This window comes from Lampris incognitus, chromosome 1, assembly GCF_029633865.1.
Source record: "Lampris incognitus isolate fLamInc1 chromosome 1, fLamInc1.hap2, whole genome shotgun sequence".
Taxonomy (NCBI): domain Eukaryota; kingdom Metazoa; phylum Chordata; class Actinopteri; order Lampriformes; family Lampridae; genus Lampris; species Lampris incognitus.
Window position 1 is genome coordinate 122362543 of NC_079211.1, and position 17221 is coordinate 122379763.

Below are 17221 nucleotides of genomic sequence, written 5' to 3' on the forward strand. Positions count from 1 at the left end.
ATGCATCTACTAGTAATGGATGTGGCTGAAATAGCCAAATCCACTCATTAGAAGGGGTGTCCACATATTTTTGGCGATATAGTGTACATAATAATTCTCTGGCACTGATGGTATTCTCCATCAAACATGACGGCCCATAAAAGTAGTTTCCAGAATGCTTGGTTTTTATATTTTGTACAAAACATTTGCATTGTGCCCAACATTTTTATTCGGTACAGGCATGATACCTTAAGATGAAAGTGGCTTTTTTACATACTTACACACACTTTCTAAAAGCAGACATTACAGTGATGGGATTACTGCTGGCAAAATTGTTTCGGAGGACAAAGATGTCATGAAGAAAACTTCCTTTTACTTTCAAATCTGTGTTGCCATTGCTGTGCTGCCACTTGTAAACCTATTAATGAACTAGTGTCAAATAAACCAGATTTTTCAACTGGGTTTGAAAACTAAGCCTTGCATTATTTACAGAGCATCTTGTGTTGAGATCTCTTAAGGTCTTGGCCCTTTCGCGTCCTGTTTTCAGATACCTGTTCATTTTCTAGTTGGGACTATCAAAGATCACAGGGATAACATGCAACCTCTGTTTAGGGTAAGATTTTCCTTTTAAGTCTATTAACAAATAATGTCAGCTTTAAAATAAGAATATATATTTCCAAACCAAAGATGCAGGCCAGGCAGCAGCAGATTCAATTATTGTAGAAAAAAAAATAAGCTAAAGTCAAGTGGATACTACGAGCCAACAGGCTCATTTGATGGAATATTGGGAATTTGTAACTCAATTTACAAATGATTTGCTTCTTATTCCAGTTGTAATGTTGTCACTTCAGATATAATTGGTTTTCTTTGATGTCAAGAGACAGACAAATAGGGCGTCCAGGTAGCATAGCCATCTATTCCATTGCCTACCAACACAGGGAATCGCCAGTCGGATGTGGGTATGTGTCCTGGTCGCTGCACTGGGGCCTCCTCTGGTCGGTCAGGGCGCCTGTTCGGGGGGGGGGGGACTGGGGGGAATAGCATGATTCTCCCACACACCAAGTCGCCCTGGTGAAACTCCTCACTGTCAGCTGAAAAGAAGTGGCTGGCGGCTCCACATGTATCGGAGGAGGCATGCGGTAGTCTGCGACCCTCCCCGGATCGGCAGAGGGGGTGGAGCAGTGACTGGGATGGCTCGGAAGAGTGGGGTAATTGGCTTGATACAATTGGGGGAGAAAAAGGGGGCAAACCCCCCACCAAAAAAGACAGTCAAATAAAAAAATTATATCCCTGCAATTGTAACATGCATAAAGAGAAACTGGTGAAGACACAAACCAGTAAAATGTAACCTGCATTTACAAATCTTGTGTATTCATTGACAGCAACATTTCGCCACAATTCATCATTTATTATATTTATTAAACAATAATCCCTCAACCTGGCAGCTGAAGTAGAGATTGAAACAAAATGAAATGGGTAAAATTGAAAGTTTCAGATGAACAACAGATAAAATGGAAAATTCCATTTGAAAAATACCACTGAGTAGGACCAGGGCTACAAAAAAAGTTTGTAAGTGACCGGTTACAACCTACAGTTCTTAGTTTGAGAAATTCCTGAAATGCCCTGCCTCCTCGATGCTGTACATAAAAATATTCAAAGACATTCCGGTTGGTACAATTCCTTTTTTCTTTTTTTTTTCTTTTTTTTTTTATGTGCTTGATCGACTGATGACAAAATGGATTTCACCTCCAGGAATTTTTTTAAATCTTAAAAGGCAATCTACAGCAGTCCCTGGGTTTTAATCTAACAGTCTTTTTTCCTTTTTGGCCACATTCCGGGGTGAACTTTTTAGCAAGTCTCTGATCCTAAGATATGTTCCTGTGGGCACAGAAACTTCAGTAAATTCAGGTGTATCTTCAAAAGGAACAATGCCGGCTGCAAACCTACTCCGATGGGGAACTGCAGTTACAGCAACAACAGACTGGAGTGAATTGCTATCAGCATCCTCCTGAGTGGAAGTTTCTGCATCAGGAGTCTCTGGGCAGTCCTCCTGGACTTTGATTGGACCAGGGCTCTGAGAGATGTCTTCCTGGGATTTGATTGGACCAGGGCTCTGAGGGCTCTCTTCCTCTGCTTTATTTGGACCAGGGTTCTGAGGACCATCTTCCTCTGCTTTGTTTCGACCAGGGTTCTGAGGACCATCTTCCTCTGCTTTGTTTGGACCAGGGCTCTGAGAGCTGTCTTCCTCTGCTTTGATTGGACCAGGATTCAGAGGGTCGTCTTCCTCTGCTTTGTTTGGACCAGGGCTCTGAGGGCTGTCTTCCTCTGCCTTTATTGGACCAGGGCTCAGAGGGCTGTCTTCCTCTGCTTTGATTGGACCAAGGCTCCGAGGGCTGTCTTCCTCTGCTTCGATTGGACCAGGGCTCTGAGGGCTGTCTTCCTCTGCTTTGATTGGAACAGGGTTCAGAGGGCTGTCCTCCTGGACTTTGATTGGACCAGAGCTCTGAGGGCTGTCCTCCCAAGCTTTGGCTGGACCAGGGCTTTCGGGGCGATCTTTTTCATCCTCAGTTCTCCATTGCTTTTCACTAATTTGAGAGATAGTCTCAACGGACCCACTTGAGCACACCACTCCCTCGGCCTCGTGGTCTTCCGTTTCCATTTCTGTGTCAACATGGGCAGGTGTGGAAACACTCGACGAGCTGGGTACAGGTGTTCCCATGGCAGGAGTTTCACAGTCACTGTTGGTGGCCGTGTCAGCATTTTCCAGTGCTGCCCAGATCAGCCTCTGCTGCTCCTCTAGCTCCTCTAGTGTAAGGCCATCCTCCATCCCTTCACCCACTTCCTCAACCATGCCCCAGGTATGCCCTTGCAAGGCTGGAGAGCCATTAGTAGGTGTGGGAGGAGGTGTACCTTTCGGGAGAGGGGGTGGAGTCGGGGTAGCTGGTGGTGTCCCCTGGGGTAAGGGAGGAGGTGAACAAAAGGAGGGTGAGCCAGGGGCCAGCGGAGGCTGGAACTGGAAGCCACTTGATTCTTGAAAATGATTGTGAGTTCCTGGATCTGGGGAAGAGACACAAAGTTACTTAAAGTTTAAAAAGTGATGGTTACACCAATAGCTGAAAATAATGCAATACAGAAGGATCTGTATCGTTCCATATTTACAGCGAATGATAAAAACAATTAGTTTAATGTGCATACGTGTAACTACATAACTAAAGAGAGGGAGTCTAGAAAAAACAAAAAAATTGGATGTTTGCAGAAAAATTGAAATCTGGTTAATTAGGAAAGTCAAACAAAGGATTTTCCTCCAAGTGCAAACGAAGGATCTCAATGTTTCACAACCGGTCTAAAAATCAATCATATGCAAAAACACATTAAATCACAATAAAAACCTTTGACATAATGTCCATAATGCTGTTAATTAGAATTAGCTGTCAGTGCCCTATTAAAGGATAATTCCTGTTTTTTTTTTTTTTTTACAACCTAGGTCTTATTTTTATAGTTTTTACCATTGCACATATTGGTTATATTATTATTTCAGATATTAGTTTCATTGATTAGACTTTGGATAAAGGACCATCGCTAGATACAGCTTTATAACAATGTCTTATGGGGTAAGTGAACACAACCATCATACTTGTTTCAACAAGTCCAATTTAACCCAACTATCTAAACCACGTATTTGCAAGTCAAAACAAAAGTGAAAGTTAAATGTTATTACCCAAAATATCCAATATTATCAGTGGTTGATTGCGTTGTTGAGCTACTTTCTGGTTCAACTTGGAGGAATGACCTGGCAAGACTTACTGTAGGTACTGGTACTCAGCTAACTACCCAGCCAGCACAACTGATAAGTCATAGAAAATGAGAAATCATGAACAAAGTCTAACTGAAGCGCAAGTAGTTTTTTTTTCTTGCTATTGTTGAAAAGGACAGAATTAAGGCTTTTGTTCAGTTACACCATAAGACGCTGTTGTAAAGCTATGTCTAGCCATGTCCTTGTGTCCTAAATGAAGTTGGTGAGTAAAATATGACTGAAATGCATGACAGCAAAAACTATGAACATAAGGCTCAGGTTGTTAAGAAAACAAAACAAAACCCCGATTTTTCCTTTAAAGATAATGCGCTGCAGAGGAAAGGATTGTCCCCAGTGCTGCACAGTCTTTCACACCTATGAAAGACTACATCAGTACACGTAGTTAAAAAACTACCAATTGTTAGTGCAATCTTGTGCTACTTAATGTATGAACAGGTCTTTGTTTACAATGCCTCAGCAATAGGAACCAAACTTCATAAGAAGATACAATGCTGAGTGAATAAGTTTTACATAACAGGGAAAACAGGACCTAAAATTCAGTTAAAGATTATGGTGTAAAATATACGAGACATACAATGGCCTGTGTATATCACACTACATATGTTACAATACGTTTAAGAAAAAACATTTCTTTCAAGTGCTTGGTTAATGCACATATTAATCAGTTAGGGTCTATTAAGGTCCATAATTTTCTACATACATCATTACATCATATACACCTACACATATACATCATTAATCCACTATAGTAATTAATAATCTGTCAACGAGGGCATGTATTAAGAACTAAATTAGTGCACACAGGACAGGTGATGTCCCAATGTGATTCCTTTGAATTATGCATCAAGACCTTCGGGCACAGAACTTAGTTGCTGTTGAGGGAACATGCATTACACAATGGACGCTCATTTGTCATATAACTCAAGGACTGTCATATGACCTCGCATACTGTGATTATCATATACAACTCTCATTAACTGGTTCGTCTACACCAATTGTTCTCAACAGCCCGTCTGCGAGCCAGCATCAGTCCTTGTAGCATTAGCTGTTAGGCAGTCCAATTTCATTTCGCCCTCCACAAATGAATATGTATAATGTCTGTGTATTGTGTGCCAGACGAAAAAAAAAAAAGATTTTGACTGCCAGTGTCCATAATGCTGCACCTCCCATTTCTGCCAAGCTGACATGAGTAGCTCACTTGATATATATCTGTGTCTCTAAAATTTATGCCACGTTATTTTAACCCTTCTTTAAACAAGAACGACCAAGGCCATTATTTTGATGGTTTTGGATTTTCAAAGTTTAATAACTTTGTGGGGGGGGGGGGGATACAGACCTGCCGCTCCCTACTACAACAATTACTACTACTACTTTTAGCTGCTCCCATTAGGGGTCACCACTGCAGATCATCTGTTTCTATCTCTTCCTGTCCTCTGTATCTTCCTGTCACACCAACCACCTGCATATGTCCTCCCTCATCACATCCATAAACCTCCTCTTTAGCCTTCCTCTTTTCCTCTTCCCTGGCAGCTCCATATTCAGCATCCTTCTCCCAATATACCCTGCATCTCTCCTCGACACATGTCCAAACCATCTCAATCTGCCTCTTTTGCTTTGTCTCAAAACCATCCAACCTGAGCTGTCCCTCTAATACTCATTCCTAATCCTGTCCTTCGTCACTCCCAATGACCTGCCACTCCCTGAATGGTCCTAAAATTGCATATAATTGCATTAAAATTAGTTTTAGATCAACTGCACAAAAAAAGTTATGATAAGAGCCATCTAAAACGACCACCAGCGGTCTCGTAATTTGTGTGTGATCGTGCGTGTCATGTCACTATTTATGATGTGTGTTGGTCGCATTATTTCCTTTGCGAAGTTCATTGCTCTGTCCCTAGAAACACACTAACGTTTTCCAGTGCAGAGAAAATAGTCTAAAATTGATTTTTGATTATCGCCACCATGTCTGGTTAAAGACACCGTTTCAGACGCACCATGACTACCACTGAGGTGTTGCAGTATTTACAGGCGTTGGAAAGCGGCGATTTTAAATTGTTTGAAAATAATATTAAAGCTGTTAAAATGTTAATTTTGGTGTCAGTCGCTTCTTAACAGACATACTAACATATGTAATGCATTAATATCTCAATGGGGTATTTATCTTGACAGAATATAGAGTTTAAAAACCGGCTGTCAAAATGACGGCCCACGGTCGTTGTTTGGGACCATTTCAATATTCTTTTTTACATTTCACGTTTTATAGGCCTTGTTAAGTTTGTTAGATTAGCAATATGTGTTTTCCGATTTGTCTTTCAGGTAATATTTACATCCATCCATCCATTATCCGAACCGCTTATCCTGCTCTCAGGGTCGCGGGGATGCTGGAGCTTATTCCAGCAGTCATTTTAAATTTTGCTATTCAAGTTCGACCATGTCTCTCTGAAGTTTTAATTGTTTAAAAATAGTATTATAGTTGTTAAAATGTTAATTTTGGTGTCAGTCTTTCCTAACAGACACACTAACATATGCAATGCATTAATATCTCAATTGGGTATTTATCTTGACATAATATAGTTTAAAAACTGGCCGTCATTTTGACGGCCTATGGTCATTTTAGGTAGGAGTGAAATCTCGGTCGTTCTAGCATTAAAAAAGGGTCGAGAAAACCCTGTCATCATATTTGTCATACAGTCAGTAACCTTGTATACTGGAGTACGCAAACAATTTTTAGTATTGATTGTACTAGATATGGAGTGTGATCTGCATGGTCTATTGGGTCTTGCACAGCCCCCTCTCACTGTTAATGTGAGCTTTTGTTCTCTTCATAACATGTGCGCCTTTGTATGCTTATAATGCCAAGTTGCTTATTTTTGAGAATTAAGTGGTTCTTAAGAACAGCTACCTGAGTCAATATCCATATATGTGCTCCGATCAGGACTCGACCTTCTTTTCTTTCTTTGTTGAGGGGTTGAGTCAGATTCATGCCGTCTCTTGTTGCAAGTGGCACCTGGCTGTTAAAATATGACAATAATAAATAATAATAATAATAAAAAAGAACAAAATGAAAAAGAACAAACTGCATTTATACAGTAAATTTCATAGATTGGTGTAAAAATGTGCTACACAGGAAAAAAAACATTAAAAAGAAAGGCAAAAGAAAAACTGGAGCGATATAACAAAAACCTCTCAAATTAAATGCAATAAGAAAAATGTATATATCAAACCCAATTGAAGGCATTGCAAAAGGTGGATGATGAAATTTCTTTTGTTTTTTTTCTCCCCAATTGTATCCGGCCAATTACCTCACTTTTCTGAGCTGTACCAGTTGCTGCTCCACCCCCTCTGCCGATCCAGGGAGGGCTGCAGACTACCACATGCTTCCTCTAATACATGTGGAGTCGCCAGCCGCTTCTTTTCACCTGACAGTGAGGAGTTTCACCAGGCGCCCCAATCGACCGACCAGTGGAGGCGCTAGTCCAACGACCAGGACACATACCCACATCCGGCTTTCCACCAGTAGACACAGCCAATTGTGTCTGTAGGGATACCTGACCAAGCCGGAGGCAACACGGGGATTCGAACCAGCGATCTCCATGATGGTAGGCAACAGAATAGACCACCACGCTACCCAGACGGGATGATGAGATTTCTTTTGAAAAATTAGATTGTTTCAAACGCCCTCAGATCCACTGGGAGACTGTCTCAAAGTCTGGCAGCATACGAACAAAAAGCTTCACTATAGGTTTTTGTCTTACTAGATCTTGGTATGGTTAAAAGTGGGAATCAGGGGATCTGAGGGCTCTACTAAGAACATATTTATGTAGATTACTGATGCAGATTATATATGTAATTGGGGGCAAGTCTATGGATGGATTTAAAAAAAAAAAAGAAACAATTCTAAAATGTAACTTGGAACCAGTATAAGGACTTAAAATGACAATGTGTTCACAGTTCCTTGTTTTTGTTTTTATTATCTGAATTATTAGTTTGAATTGGAATTAATTAAGAACCCAAAATGTACCATCACTCTATTTTGCCAGTACATTTTGATTTCGTTGTTAATTTTAATGTTAAGTGATAATTTAGCCCAAATAATATCTGAGATATGAAAATAATATATACCTATTCAGTAGCTTAGGCGTATAGTGTCAAATAATACCGGTGTCCAATTTTCTGCCCCGAATGTAGAAAGTAAGATTGTTCATGTGCAAAGAATTTCAGTTTTGGGTTTCAAAAATGAGAATCAAAAATGGATGAGGGACAGAAGATTTTCAAAATTGGAAATATATGCTCATGCATTTCTTCCACCTTGGTGATTAAAAGATGTTTTCATTTCAAGTGACCAGTGTTCAATAGATCTATTCCTTGGTATAATAAATTGTTGGATAGGGCAAGTTATGTTCTTAATGAAGATAGTAGATGAGAGCCCTACAGTTTTGGGGGAAAAACTTGACACTCTGGCCATTTCTGATAATTACCTCAGGGAAACTGTTGGAGAGGTATGCAGCAAAGTTTTGTTTCATGTGGTTGTACTGCATTGGAATGGAGCCATATTGCATATATTCCTGGATGTCAGACAAAATGAAACAAAAACACAGAGGATTGAATTAGTTGACAGATCTAGATGAAGAGGCTGGAAAATGGCCAATATGTTTGCACTACAAAATGCAGACATGTAGTGATGCAGTTTTGCCTATTGGAAAGATGTCTTAAACACTTAAGATGTCAAAAGAAGTATACCGTTTTTGTGATGCTGACTACTGGAGTGTCACACACAATATGGTGTAATGTCAATTAAGATATAAGTTGTCAAGAACACTGCCTTGATTTCAAGTACTTGTATCAAAGGAAGAGGAGTCTCATTTGCTTAAAAAAGTAGACACTTAGCTCACTGGCTTCAAAATCTCAAATCAACAAAATAATGGCCCTCCTTTGGTCAAACTGGTTTTGCTGCATCACTACTACTTTCATTGAAGCTCTCAATGGAAGCAAATAATATGCCAGACAACCATCGCCCAATCTCTCAAAAGTAACAGAGTTGCCTGCAGGTTGAACAAGAAGAGAACAAGTACTCTAGACCAGTGCTCTCTTAATCATCCAATGAGATTTTTCCAAGTTGCTAAATAAGCCAGCAATGGTCTGGGGTGAGGTTTTTTCCCTAACTCAGTCTTTAGTAGGACTGTAGTCAAGCAAAGATAATCTTGGTTGACTAAAATCTTACCTACTCTTCAACCAATGGATTTGTCGTGGGGGGAAAAAAATCTGCACATTATCTCTGGATTAACTAAATCGGCCACAGTGCACTGACTGCACTCTACCTGGTAGCCATATTAGCCTACATGAATTATAAGTAAACATAAAAAGCTAGTATTTCCAACATATTAAATCATTTTTAACCTAATTATTTTATAATGAAATAATAACAATGACCAATGAGAATTTAGTCGGAGACTACAGCCCTACTCTTTAGAACATAATGTATCAGAGTAGAAGAAAGTTATAATTATTTATTTAAGAATTAATGCATCATGTGTGCAGTTAGGCTTTTGGGAACTAAAAACACAATTAAAAACATTTGAAATTTCAATAATTTATGTTCTCTCATTTTATTAGTTTTCTTTTTGAAAAGGCACAATAGATGCCTGACAGACTGCACAATCTATTGTTTTAATTTGGCCCAACTATTGACATCTAAATTTAAACATGCAGTGCGGGCGTTTCGTCTCTCCCCTCTAGCAGTGAGAGTAATTACTTCTCTTCTTTCAGCTCTCTCCAACGAGGGAAAGCTACATCATGTTATCTGTATTTGTCCTTGCCGTTGTCACTTTCTTTTTTTTACTTTAATCCTTAATCTGAATGCAGTTTCATCTTTCTCTGGAGCATCAGAAACTTTTCTTGGATGCCTCTTAGGGTTTCTGCCATAGCTTCCAAGCCCGGAAGCTTTCTGGCAGAAAGCCCTGAAGGGCAAGCCAATCAGAGGCATGCGAACACTTTTGTCACATGGAAGTTCAGCTCTAGCAAAGCAATCATCACTGGTTGACATTAAAACGCATCACTTGTGGTGCTCCAGCGTGGGAATGTCACCCCCCAGACACCTGATTTAAAACTCTGGTATACTGCAAAATACAAATAAATTTACCTGGCAGTGATAGGCTTAATCATCATTGTGTGAACTTGTTTGGCAAGGGCTTGACTGTCATGGACATTCATTTATATGCACAAGTCCCACATACTAACTTTAAAATAAAGCTTTGACAGCCTCAACAAAATACATTAATGAAAATAATTTTTCAAAATCAAACCCAATTTACCATCAACTTTGTAAAAAATAAAATACATGTGAAGTATAAATGTATACTCGTTTTAAGGAGAAACTGCAATAGCACCACCAATTTTAAATATGATCCAAAATAGAGGATCACTGAAAGGGAAGTATACTTATTGCTTGGGGGGGGTATATTTTACCATTTTCATTTTGAATATATTTTAGAACAGAAAATGAACAGCATATAAAAGCTAACATTTGAAAAATTACATAAAGTTGAATCAGTTCATTTGGACACAACATTTATTTGAGAGAAAAGTTTCATCACTCATCAAAGTGACCTCTTCAGTCTCAACTGACTACAGGTATCCCCAATAACTGCTGGGATAGGCTCCAGCATCCCATGACCTGAATTCAGATAAGCAGCTTGGATAATGGATGGATTATTGTTATTATATGCCATTGGTGCTGTGACAGGGTACCCGATGAAAACTATAAAATCCGCTGTGGTGACCCCTGAGAAACAGGGAATAAGCTTAAAGAAGAATAAGATTACTATTATATGCAAATATGGGTGTGACCATTAACTAGAGTTACAATGGCAATGTGTACTATTCAGAGGTTTTGGGAATGTTTGCAATCACAGCATTGTAAGAAGGCGACAGATGTACTCTTAGCCCCCCCCCCCCCCCGGTTCAGGGATGGTTGTTCCCTCTTCACATAGATGGCCTCTTTGACTCCCCATTCAAACCAACATTCCTCCCTATTAAGGATGTGCACATCCTCGTCCTTGAATGAGTGGCCACTGGCCTGTAGATGGGTGTAAACTGCAGAGTCCACATTAACTCTGTGGACAACCACATTAAGTTCACCAGGGAGGATGTGAAAAAAGACAGATTAGCCTTCTAAGACTGTGAAATTGCAATTGGTGAAGGGGGATATTTGATTGTTGTTTACCATAAACCAACACATACTGCTCAGTACTTGAGGTTTGATTCTCATCATCCACTGGAGCACAAACTAGGAGTCATCAGGATGCTGTGCAGCCGAGCTGACAACGTCCCCACTGACACAGTGGCCTGGGAATTGGAGAAATCCCACATTATACAGGCCCTGGTTAAGTGTGGTTATCCTAACTGGGCGTTTGTCAAAGCCAGGAATACGCCCAGTGCATCAGCCGATCGAAGAGAGGAAAAGGACAACAGCTGCCTAAGCGTAAACCAGTGGTGATTCCTTATGTGGCTGGGGTGTCAGAACAATTGAGACGCAGTTTCCAAACACCATGTCTCAGCTTCTTTTAGACCACAAAACACACTGCGCCAGAAATTGGTCCGCCCCAAGGATCGAGTTCCCCGGCACAAACAGCAATATAGTGTACACTGTTAAGTGCAGGGAGGATTGCCGTAACTTCTACATAGGGGAAACCAAACAGACACTGGCCAAGAGGATGGCACAACACAGAAGAGCTCACACATCAGGACACAACTCCACAGTCTACACTCATCCACAGGTCAGTGGCCACTCTTTCAATGATGAAGATGTGCACATCCCTGATAGGGAGGAATGCTGGTTTGAATGGGGAGTCAAAGAGGCCATCTATGTGAAGAGGGAACGACCATCCCTGAACCAAGGAGACAGGGGCAAAGAGTACATCTGTCGCCATCTTACATGCTGTGATTACAACTATTCCCCAATCCTCTGTGAATAGTATACATTGCCACTGTAACCCTTGTTATTGGTCAAAGCAATTTGCATATGAAACCGATCGTTGTTTTCCTTCGTTATGCCACTGTACTTATAAGGGTGGGGATACCTGCAGTCAGTTGAGACTGAAACGGTCACTTAGATGAGCGATGAAACGTTTCTCTCAATAAACGTGTCCAGATGAACTGATTCAACGTTCTGTGATTTCCTTACCTGGATTAATGAGCATGCATTAAGACATTTAAAAAATTATTTTGTCTGTTGCACACTTACATCCTTCATTTTGGACGGTGCAGGTACATTGAAGCCTGGGAAATCTACCAGCTTGGAAACATCGAAAGAGGGTTTTTCTTTACCAGTATCCAATCCACCACCATCATTTGAAACTAGGTAAGGAAAAAAGTAAACAACTTAAACACCAAACATTTTTTCAGATTTGTTTATGTACATCAGTGCTTGTGCCCCAGCTCTGATCAGGTGTACTTTTACTGAATAGAAACGTACCCTTTCCATCATAAAGCGTTAAGCCAGAGTTCTCCAACTCTGCTTCTTTGAGCCAGCCTGGTGGGTAACCGAGCTGCCTCATACGGTAGATCAGCGGAGGCAGGGTGTTGGCGCCAACTCCTAATGCTGTCAGCAGTTCCTCACTGTTCAAAGCAAAAATACAATGAGACATTTAGAGAAAGTTTTTTAATGAACCTACTTTTGTTAAACTAAATAAAATAATGCAAGGAATTAAAATAATTAAGAATGAAATGAATGATAAACCTGCCTCATGACACCAGGCTTGAATTTGGCAAACCGTTCCTCGACTTCATCAGCATGGTATCGGTTGCCCAGGATGGCCTGGTTGTTGTTCTGAGAAAACTCCTTCCGTCTCTTATTGATACTGGCCATGTCTTTTGGCTGGGAAATCAGTTGTGTGTAAATATCATTCACGTTCAGCAATTTTATTTAACTTGAATTCATATCACTCTCACCATTCTTTTTTTTTTACCTGGGGGCAATCTTTCAGTTGATGAGTGCTTGATCCACAGTTGAAACACACAGACTTGGGTCTGAAATGAAAACATTGTCATTATGAGAGAAAAAAAACTAGAGAAGTTGAACCAAAAAAATGCTTTGCAATGTAAGTTCAGGTTCATTCATATTCTGAGTCCCACCTTTTCTCTGTCATCTCCATTTCTTGATCCTCTGCGCCAATAACCTGGCTGAAGCCCTGCTGATAGCTTTGCAGCAATTCAGGAAGTTATATTTTGCACAGTAAAGTACCACATTCATTGTACTCCTAATACCAAGTATATTTTGTGAAGTATCCAATTCATACCATCTTCTGTTAATGTGGGACCGCCATGTCAATACATTTTAAAACAACAAACTTCCTGAAAGACATTCTTCTCCAAATTAATTTACACAGACCAAATTATTAAAGCAACTACTGTGACTGAACAGACCCTTCGGAGGAAGCATCAGTGTTAACATTGTTAAAGATACGTTGGAACTTCCCATCCCTCGGTCAGCTGGGGGTTATCATTCAGCAGAGGCTGTCCAAGTTTATCAACACAGAAAGAAGTGAAATACAAGACACTCCCAACCACCTGTGAGAGAAATAAATAATTTAACTGAATTATCTAGGGAAAAGGATACAAAATATCTTTGATATTGTAAGTGCAAAGTAAGATATGGGTATTGCATACAGTAATCAAAGGCACTCAGAGTGCATAAAAATCGCTCAACACCACGTTAATTATAAAGTTTGCTTGTACAAACTATGTAAAATCTACAGAAACTCACAGTGAAGGCATTTGTAACGTCCTTGATGCCACAGGAACACGTTGCCTTTTCAGCTTCCTCCATGGCAAAAGCAGAATTCTTAAAAGAATAGACAATGTGTTAGGCATGTGCGGACCTTTCATGTGTTCAGTAAAACGTAAAAAAATAATGGCTGAATACCTGAGGTTTCATTTGAATGGATAAGTTGTTCTTTAGGTTTCCCTGTCTCCTGTATTTCTGTATAACATCACAGATACAGTCTTCGATTTCTTGACGACACTGCCTGGTGGAAAACATTCCAGGAAGAAATGTTTGTTTAATCAAGATATGTACCAGAAACACATGTGTACATATACTTGGACGATTAAAACATATCTGAATGAAGAGAAAGGATCACCTACTTTGATATACTGTTGTTCGTGTAAAGGATCTGGAGAATAGGCCCGTCGACATCGACATCTTCGATTTTGATGTAACTGTAAAGTAGGTTGAAAATTACCATTCGTGTCCCCCCCCACCACCACAAAGTAGTGTTGGTTTATTGCTGGGTACGGCGCCGATTAATTTACCTCGGTCTTGTCAGGATGCTCAGTTTCGTTTTTAATCTTTGATGTGAAAGTCAATTAAAGAAAAACACCAGACAGCTCAAAATTATAAATGGCATGGGTAATTAACACATGTTGCGTATGTTTAACTTCATGAATAGCTAGCCGGTCAGACAGAGGCTAGCTGTGTAAGCTATTGTTGATGCTAACGTTACCATTAGCGCGCAGCTCACAAAACACAAAGGATATTCTCATTTATCAGTGTTTGCATTTTCTCCTGGTACTCCTCCCTCTCCTTGACACGACTGGGGTCTTCTGCGCCTTCTTCATCATCCATGAACCGAATGTGGGTCGGGACGGGCCTAGCGTCGTCTAGTTGTTCAAACAGCTCACTGTCACCAAACTCAACATCGGCCATTTTTGCTGTCGGTTCAAACAGAGTAGAGCTCAGCGCGTTATTCATTGGCCCTTGGAAAAACACGTATCCAAAGTCTGCAAGCCCCAGATAAACAATTTTATCACATCTGTGCGGGCGAATCCAAATTTATAGGAAAAAACGAACTATGCTGCTGTTTGTTTTCCCACTTTTCTCTGACTTCGAATTAAAAACGTCACAGAGCATCATGAATTTTTTCCCCTCTTCTTCGGCTTCTTTTCTTCCGCTTCTTCTCTTCTTCGTCGTCTTCTTCTTCTTCTTCTTCTTCTTTCTTCTTCTTTCGTCTTCTTTCGTCTTCTTCTTCTTCTAGATACACTACCGCCACCAGCTGGAACGGAGAGGAATGTATTTTTACTTAAAAAAAGGGCAACAATTAGAAGTCTAATGAAATGTCTGTGAATGTTCTCATTCATCCAGGTCATGGATATCCAAAGGAGTTGAATCAAGTGCAACTGGACTTGGTATATATCCGTGAAGACGTTTCGCCTCTCATCCAAGAGTTCGTGCCTTTCTGACTAGACCAAGCTAGTCTGACTGGCTGGTGATGAGACTCAGAATTTATCCTCTTTGGAGTCGTTGTCAGAGCTATAGATGTTGTGTTCCGATGTTTACCAACGCCCGTCGCTAACAGAGCCAAAAATTGTGATTGGCTCTTTTGTGTACCATGTTTGTCCGCGCCCGTCGTTATCGGAGCTATTGATTTGCATTTGTTTAGCAGCGACGGTCGTTGAAGGTGTTAGTTTCGACTTCATTATTCAGTGGTCATGAGAGTCGTTGGAGCCGTTAGTGACCGACTGTTGTTCTTGGAGGATAGGCTTCTTGAGTCTCCTGGGTAGAGATGAAAGGACGGCATTGTAGGTGGGAGATAGGTGGTGTCGCAGACCTCCTCCTCTGTTGATGGATGTTTTTTCCAGTTTCGCATAGATGGCTTCCTTCACCCCTCTTTCAAACCATCTATCTTCTCTGTCCAAAATGTGTACGTTGCTGTCCTCGAAGGAGTGTGTCTTCTCCTTTAGGTGTAGATAGACTGCTGAGTCTTGTCCTGAGGAGTTTGGCCTTCTGTGTTGGGCCATCCGTTTGTGTAGTGGTTGTTTGGTTTCTCCTATGTATGGGTCAGTGCAATCCTCATTTCATTGTACAGCATACACCAGATTGCTTTTTCGGGTGTGTGGTACACGGTCTTTGGGATGAACCAGTCTTTGTCGGAGTGTGTTGCTCTTCCTTCTGTTCCTTTTCTCCTCGTCGCTCACCTGGTTGGTCTTTTTGGAACGTGTTGCGGTTTTCGCAAAGGTCCAACTGGGTTAGCCGCAGGTTTTGAAAGCTCCCCTCAGGTGTTTGTGTTCTTCTCGTTGGGCCTGAGTGCTGCTGGGCACATTGTCAGCTCTGTGTTGCAGAGCTCTGATGATGCCCAGTTTGTGTTCAAGAGGGTGGTGTGAGTCGAAAAGTAGATATTGGTCTGTGTGTGTAGGTTTTCTGTAAACCCCAATGAGGAGGCTCCTGTCTTCCCCAATTTGGACGTCACAGTCCAAGAAGGGCAAACTGTTGTTCTTTACGTCTTCCCTTGTGAACTTAATGTTCTTGTCCACTGAGTTGATGTGCTGTAAGTTTTGAAACTTCCTTGTCTGCCTTTCTTTGGTTTTGTAGTGTTGAGATAGTTGGGCTTTCTTGGTGAAATCGGTGATCCTCTCCAAGACTGCACCAGGCAAGTGGGATGTTATTTGCTGAAGTAGTTGGTCAGATTTCTCCTTCAACCCTTCAATAGTGAAATGGACCTGTCTCACTCTTTCATTCAGGAGTTGATTCTTTGCCTTCTCTATGATTCTGTCTGCTCTATGTCCTTTCATTGTGGTACACAGGCGCAGGCTAGTGGGTATGAGCCTGTGTTGTCTGCATCTCAGATTGAATCGCAAGTGGTTTCTGTAGTCTGCAATCTTCCGAGCCATAAAAACCGCAACACGTTCCAAAAAGACCAACCAGGTGAGCAACGAGGAGAAAAGGAACAGAAGAAAGAGCACAGTCACCCCGTATGTTACTGGGGTCTCCGAGAAACTCAGAAGAATTTTCAACAAACACCGCATCCCGGTATACTTCAAACCCAGCAACACACTCCGACAAAGACTGGTTCATCTCAAAGACCGTGTACTACACACCCGAAAAAGCAATATGGTGTATGCTGTACAATGCAATGAGGATTGCACTGACCCATACATAGGAGAAACCAAACAACCACTACACAAACGGATGGCCCAACACAGAAGGCCAAACTCCTCAGGACAGGACTCAGCAGTCTATCTACACCTAAAGCAGAAGACACACTCCTTCGAGGACAGCAACGTACACATTTTGGACAGAGAAGATAGATGGTTTGAAAGAGGGGTGAAGGAAGCCATCTATGCGAAAGTGGAAAAACCATCCCTCAACAGAGGAGGAGGTCTGCGACACCACCTGTCTCCCACTTACAATGCCGTCCTTTCATCTCTACCCAGGAGACTCAAGAAGCCTATCCTCCAAGAACAACAGTCGGTCACTAACGGCTCCAACGACTCTCATGACCACTGAATAATGAAGTCGAAACTAACACCCCCAACAACCATCGCTGCCAAACAAATGCAAATCAATAGCTCTGATGGTGACGGGCGCGGCTGGACATCGGAGCACAGGAGAGCCACGCATATCTATGGCTCTGTTACCGACGGGCATTGGTA

At 41.1% G+C, this 17221-nt stretch overlaps 1 protein-coding gene across 2 annotated transcripts; it reads right to left on the reverse strand.

Moving 5' to 3' along the window:
- Positions 1-1372: 1372 nt before the first annotated feature.
- On the reverse strand, positions 1373-14754 carry zcchc8 (zinc finger, CCHC domain containing 8). 2 transcript variants are annotated; one of them, XM_056283530.1, is made up of 15 exons: positions 14666-14754; positions 14328-14503; positions 14105-14145; positions 13937-14011; positions 13716-13818; positions 13557-13634; positions 13257-13360; positions 12926-12991; positions 12760-12820; positions 12531-12668; positions 12267-12405; positions 12036-12148; positions 8272-8358; positions 6696-6804; positions 1373-3036 (listed from the first exon to the last, which is right to left on the reverse strand). In XM_056283530.1, exons 1-15 carry the CDS (start codon positions 14703-14705, stop codon positions 1778-1780), a joined length of 2589 nt encoding a protein of 862 aa, XP_056139505.1. In that variant the 5' UTR covers positions 14706-14754; the 3' UTR covers positions 1373-1777. The 2 variants fall into 2 exon arrangements, with proteins under 2 accessions (XP_056139505.1, XP_056139496.1); XM_056283521.1 differs by having other exon boundaries at positions 14328-14743.
- Between the last annotated feature and the right edge of the window lie 2467 nt (positions 14755-17221).